Raw genomic sequence first — 6,216 nt, 5'->3', positions numbered from 1 at the left:
CGCTCCGGCGAAGTTTGTGCGACGCGCCCATTGGCCGCCCGCACCGAGTATCGAGCTTTCGTCTGGCGGCGCGACACACGACCTCCGTTCTCCAAGTTGCCCCGGAGATGACGTCAGACGATGAACGGATTCCTGGAAGAAGAGATAAGATTTTTGCAGCGACGTTTTCATAAATTCGCAGGATGAAATGATGAATCCACGGATCTGCTTATTCATGCACTTTCTAACTCGACGTTTTGCTTTTTTCTTTCACCGAAGCATGAACGTATTCCTGTTTTATTTTAAGGAATAAAATACAAATAAAACTGCTAGATTTTTAAAGATAATAAAATATCACCTGTTTAAAAAAATACTACAAATTTTATTTGATATAACATTTTGTATTTATTTTCTTTTATTTTTGGCGATTAGTTTAGATTATACGTTTTGAATAAATCCATCTACTTTTATGTTTCTTTCTATATTTATATAAACATACAAGACTATAAAATATTTAATTGAAAAGTAAATTGATACTACCGTTCTTAAATATTTTGCTTGTACTAGAAAATATTATATACTAAATTAACGTATGAGTAAATATTTTAGACAAAAAAAAGATAATAAATAATGTAAAGCAGAAATTGTAGTCTCTTACCGCTAACAGAAAATTTAAATATTTCTTTCCTGTTCTTTCTTCTTTAATTAAGTCAAAGATGAGCCAGAGAGTCGTTAAGCTTGGAATTTTAAGAACTAGTCTGACATCATCTGGAAATTCAAAACCACCTTTTTATTCAGTTTTAAAGATTATATTTTTGACCTACATTCCAGAAATATTATAGAACAATTTAAGTAATATAAAACAAAAAGTTTCTTTCATAAAAGAATGTTCAAATGGCTGTTATTTTTCCCATGTTTTTTCTTGGAGTAAATATATATTTTAGATTAAAATTTCAGCTTTTGAAACTATTTTTAATCTTCACATTTCTCTATGCAGTTTTATTATAAGATATAGAATTAAAATTATGAGACTTGGTTGTTGTAAGTGGTTTTTGCTTGAATTTTGGAGGCCACGATTGCGCCTGCAGTATTGGAGTTCCTTGCACGCATCTCCTTCAGCTGCAATCGCCGAAGAACGAACGACCTTCTCCGAGGCCTCGTGCAGCCTTCCTACATGGAGCAAAAAAAATGTTAGGTCATGGAACCTGCGATGGATATAGGCTATATAGGTTTCTCCGTATGCCTTCAGCCGGCTGGTCCTTATTGTCGAGCCGCTCCACGATGGCACGACCAAAACTCGTTTTGGAATGAAAGTGGTATCACGCTGGTATAATACGATAAAAAAATAAATGGGTATATAAGTTTAAAAAATTAGTGCACATCAGATTCGTGAAATAAAATTTGAGCATGTGTAAAAAATAACTTCCGCATTGAGTAATAATTTATATAATTATAGAAAAGATATTAAAAGCTGCTTTTAAATCAAAGAAAAATATTTTGAAGAATTTATTATGTGGAAAGATAATGTTGAAAATATTGGAATTATTTTCAGATATTTACATTAATTATAAGCATTGCATAATTATAATAGCATTGCATAATTATAATAGCATTGCATTAATTCAGACTTTAAAATTGAATTTTTTGAATAAATCTGAAATTATCTTGTAGCTCAGATCTCTGATAAGTTCGGTAATGCATAGAAACTTAACATGTTATCACTTTCATTTGTCCTCAAAGGTATATGCTACATTCGCTAGATTCCTGCATACTCTTTACGATCTGTGTCTCTAGTCTATTTGCATTTCTACCAGTTTCTAAGGACGTTCAGTGCTTCGTGAGAAAAGCAGTGCCATTTCGAAAGGAATGCTAGAAATTCACTTAATAATAACTTCCTCTTGTGCATATACAGTAAAGCCAACCAGAGAAAACTGGGTTTACTTTCCGATATTATATCTTTGCATTTTTTACTCATTTAAATGTGGTTTGCGCACGATACAAAGAAAATACTGGAAGATGTAAGTTTCATTTTAAGCATATAGATTTAAATAAATTTTTTAATATTTATTATAAATATTACGTAATTTGATGAAATTTATAGATGTTATTTTGAAGATTTTCAATCAATAAAATTATTTAAGAATTGTAAACAGATGTCACATATTACTTTCGACATAACGTCACGTACAAGCATAATGTTATCATATTACCGTTAAAATATCGATGAACATAATTATTACATGTTTAGGCATTTGGCTCCATACTGAATAAACGTGTGCCATATTCGATTACGATCGGCCTTCGCAGCATGCACTAAATTTCTGTTTACGCACAATGATACACATGTCACGTATTGATGATTCAATCATCTGTATTGGAAACTCAAAAGATACATGTGCATGTTTCAAGATACAGCTTCAGCAGAGCATAAATTCTGTTTTCGTTACTGAAACACAATATTCCTTGTGTGTTTTTTTGCGGACTCATAAAAATTATTGTTAAATATATTTATTATATTTCTCTTCCTTGTTAGCGTATTAATTCACAATAACAGAACAACCGTAAAAATATGAATAACAAAAAATGTCTATTAATAAAAAGACATAAAAATTTGTAATTATAATTTCGCTATCATGAATCCGTACGCAGAAAATATCCATAGATAATTTTGCAGTAATTTTATTTCTTGAAATTGTAATATAAAGCATAAAAAATAATGCAAAGACATATATTTTTTTTTGGTATTCATAAAATGCAAATTTAGCAATTCTAGCGCATCACACAACTGTATGAGACAATGTATTATGTATGTATTATACAATATAGTAATATGATGAATCAAGGTAGTAGCAATACGCGTTAGCAAGTAATAAGAATATTGAGAGTTTGAGAGTATTTCTGACAATCATACAAACAGCACCTATATACACACATACCGCGCGTGTACTCATGCGATTCACAAAGCAAAGAAGTGTTAAGGGCAAAGGCCTGAGTTGCTCTTTTAAGGAATTTCGGTCGAAACTACATTGCAAATACAGCCGAATTTTTGAATGAATATATATCATGACGATATATCTTTTGTAGTGTATGAATTTGTGTAAAATAATAAAATTATAAATTTATCAAAATAATCTTTTAGATGCAATTATTTATGTCTTTGAGAAATCAAATAAGAAATAAATCAATAATTATCTTACATGATTACTCTTTGTACTAAGATTATTATGTAATACTTTTGTTTATTTGATATGATAAAACTCTTGAGAGGAATATTCTCAAGGATATATATCTTTTAAAATTCATTAAATTAAATTTACTTTATAACGAAACGTGCTGCATTGGCGTTGTAAGAATAACTTTTCAAAGCTTTGTCATGATCTTCGTGTTACATTGCTGACAGCATTAGTGAAATTTGAACTAATGGAATGCGTTTTTAAAGTATATTAGAATTCCCCTTGCTGTTTCTCAGAAAACACATGCTGAGGAATTACTCAAAAATTTTAAATACTAGGTATTCCAATTGCTTCTTTCTCAAAATTTTGTTAACAAAATTAAATTATGTTAATCAATATATATGTATACTAAATTCCATATAAATACCATTTAGTTTTTAAAAAACAATGTATAAAGTAGTTTAAAATAAAAGATTAAGGTAAATTTTTGTACTAAATGTTTCTGCGAATAAAACTGTTACGTATATTCGAAACTCAGTCAAGTCCGTGTTTGTCGTACACTTTTTGCTTACCGGTTCACTTACGATTTCCTTCGAAGGATGATTAAAACCGGATCGAATAAATACCAGTTCAGGCAACGTCCTTGTGTGCCGTCGAGATGCTCTGACTGAGAATGTAGTTTTTATGTTGATCCATATTCAGTTCATAGTCTCCTTATACTGAAACAATAAATTCCAAACAACAAATCTTTATATTTGCTTTAATACTGATGATTAAAAAATTACGAAACATAAATAATTTACCAAAGAATATTTGCTTTCTTTTGTTCTATATACATACTTTTTGCGTACAACAAAATTTATTTCTTGAACAAAAAATAATTTGTAAAAAATAAAAGATTTAGACTTTAGAATAATATTCGTGTATAAAATTTTTAGTTATTAACAGATATTATCGTAATAAGAAAAATTGATAAAGCAACAAAAGTTAATACAATTATTTTTATGATTAATTTTGTTTTATTATATAAGCTGATTTAAAACAATCTCATGTCTTTGAAATGTCATATTTTTGAGCAATTTTTAAGATAACTTTTCCTTTTGCAAAATTTTGTCCAAAGCTCAATTTTCAAGTTATAATTGAAAATAGTTCACTACTCACAAGTCCGACATAACGGGCAGGCAGGGACGCGCAACGCATTACGAGACTGTCAACTGTTACGTTAGTAGCGAACTATTTTCAATTATAACTTAAAAACTAAGTTTCGGATAAAATTTTGCTAAAGGAAAAATTATTTTAGAAATTGCTCAAGAATATGACATTTCAATATAACATCAGGTTGTTTTGAATCATCCTGTATATAAAAAAATACTATAGTAAAAAGCTTTTTAATTTGAGCTTTCTTATTTCGATGATTGTTATGAGGAGTTGGAGAAAAATATATAAGAAGACTTTATATCATATTATTTTTATTTAAGCATTTTGTCCCATATCATTTCAGTCATATTACAATATATTACAAGTAACATAGTTACCTGTTTGATGTTGTACGCAGTATATAACTTCATTTTTATATGACTAATCCTCTAGATTTTAATGCGTTATATTAATGTATGAAATCGCAAAACCAACAATCTTTCAACGAACTATAGACGGAGCTTGGAAACATATTCGATCGGTTTACACTTTATCAAGTGAAGTTAACCTTCTTGTGACCTAACGGCGGTGAATAACAATTCATGATACTCGTTCGCAATTGGTAAAATATGATATTTTTTCAAAGATATGTATTTTACATTTCACAAGCAATATCCTCAAAAGTGACACAATAGTATTATTATCAACGTATATGGCATCGGTGATATGTAAAAAAATGCGTGTTCAATTCATTCAAAATATAAAAATTATCCGCTTCAGGAAGCAGATCGCAGACTGATCACTTAATAACAAAACCACGGTGAGCTCACATTTTAGTAATATTGTGATAAAGTATTTTTCAGACAACTTTATTACATATCAGAATACAGCCTACAGTTTATTAGTTAGGTACTTATCAATATACTCTTAGATATAATAACATCCGGCAGGCTTAAATAATAGACATTGCCGTTTAAATTTATTTAAAAAATATGAAAAATCATGTAACTGGATAAAAAATAAACTTGAAAGTCGTAATGCGCGTCGCTCTGCTTTATTATAAAAGGTTCTCTTTCGTTCGTAATTATTGATGTAAAATTCAAGAGCGCCGGATACAGAAGGTCAGGTATGGATACGGATCTATTTCTCATTATGTGTCGTCGTCTAGAATCGCAACATGTGTACATTGTGTAAGTTACGTCGAGGAAGAGCCCGTGGCAGTGAACAGAATGGGTATGTAATTATAAGCTACGATCTATAATAGATTATGTGATTTGATACATTGCTTTTGCATGCATTGTTAATGATATTTCCTTCCGTGTATCCTTTATACTCATTATATCTCTTATCTGTTTGTATAGTTTAGCTAGCAAGCATAACAATTGATTTTTCATTACGATTAGTTTCATGATATGACGTGTCAATATGTATGTAAAGTTACTCTCAGGGGATCGTCAAAAGCCAAACCATAATCGTCTTATTGATATCATATAATTCAGCTATACAACGACGTATATCAAAACTTATAAAATACCCAAAACCACCGTCAGACGAGTCCCCTGACCCTGCATTTGCGCGGCAGATATACTATGTACTTGTCTCAGTGTGATATGCGTTTAGAGCCAGACTTGTTATTGGTCAATGATTAAACGTTTACGTTTACAACGTGGATATCAAGTGGATAGCATCGATCTAAGTCGAGTGCTAACGTCGTTTAGAGTGACATTGTTGTTGGGACAAGCGGCGCGGTGCAATCGTTATTTGAATGCCGGTGGAGGCGCTCGTTGTCCGTTCGTCTTCGATGTGTCCTCAGTCATAACTGTCACCAATTCGCCCACAGCTTTTCCTAAGTCACCTGAAATAGAGAAGGAAGGTCTTTACCATCTGTTTGCTTTTCTCAACGTTGTTCCTGAGACCCAGAATTCGC

The 6,216-nt window shown here is 30.9% G+C and overlaps 1 protein-coding gene across 15 annotated transcripts in view; it reads right to left on the bottom strand.

Moving 5' to 3' along the window:
- Positions 1 to 4,604: 4,604 nt before the first annotated feature.
- Positions 4,605 to 6,216, bottom strand: part of Dys (Dystrophin) — a 419,847-nt gene continuing 418,235 nt past the window's right edge. For all 15 annotated transcript variants that reach the window (XM_067355317.1, XM_067355318.1, XM_067355328.1 and 12 more), the window contains one exon: positions 4,605 to 6,144. In XM_067355317.1, coding sequence (XP_067211418.1) covers positions 6,047 to 6,144 — 98 coding nt within the window. In that variant the 3' untranslated portion in view covers positions 4,605 to 6,046. The remainder of the gene's footprint in view (positions 6,145 to 6,216) is intronic.

Source organism: Linepithema humile, chromosome 5 (genome assembly GCF_040581485.1).
Source record: "Linepithema humile isolate Giens D197 chromosome 5, Lhum_UNIL_v1.0, whole genome shotgun sequence".
In the NCBI taxonomy this organism is placed as follows: Eukaryota; Metazoa; Arthropoda; class Insecta; order Hymenoptera; family Formicidae; genus Linepithema; species Linepithema humile.
Note: the sequence above shows the minus strand (reverse complement) of the source record. Positions and strands in the feature narration are given on the sequence as shown.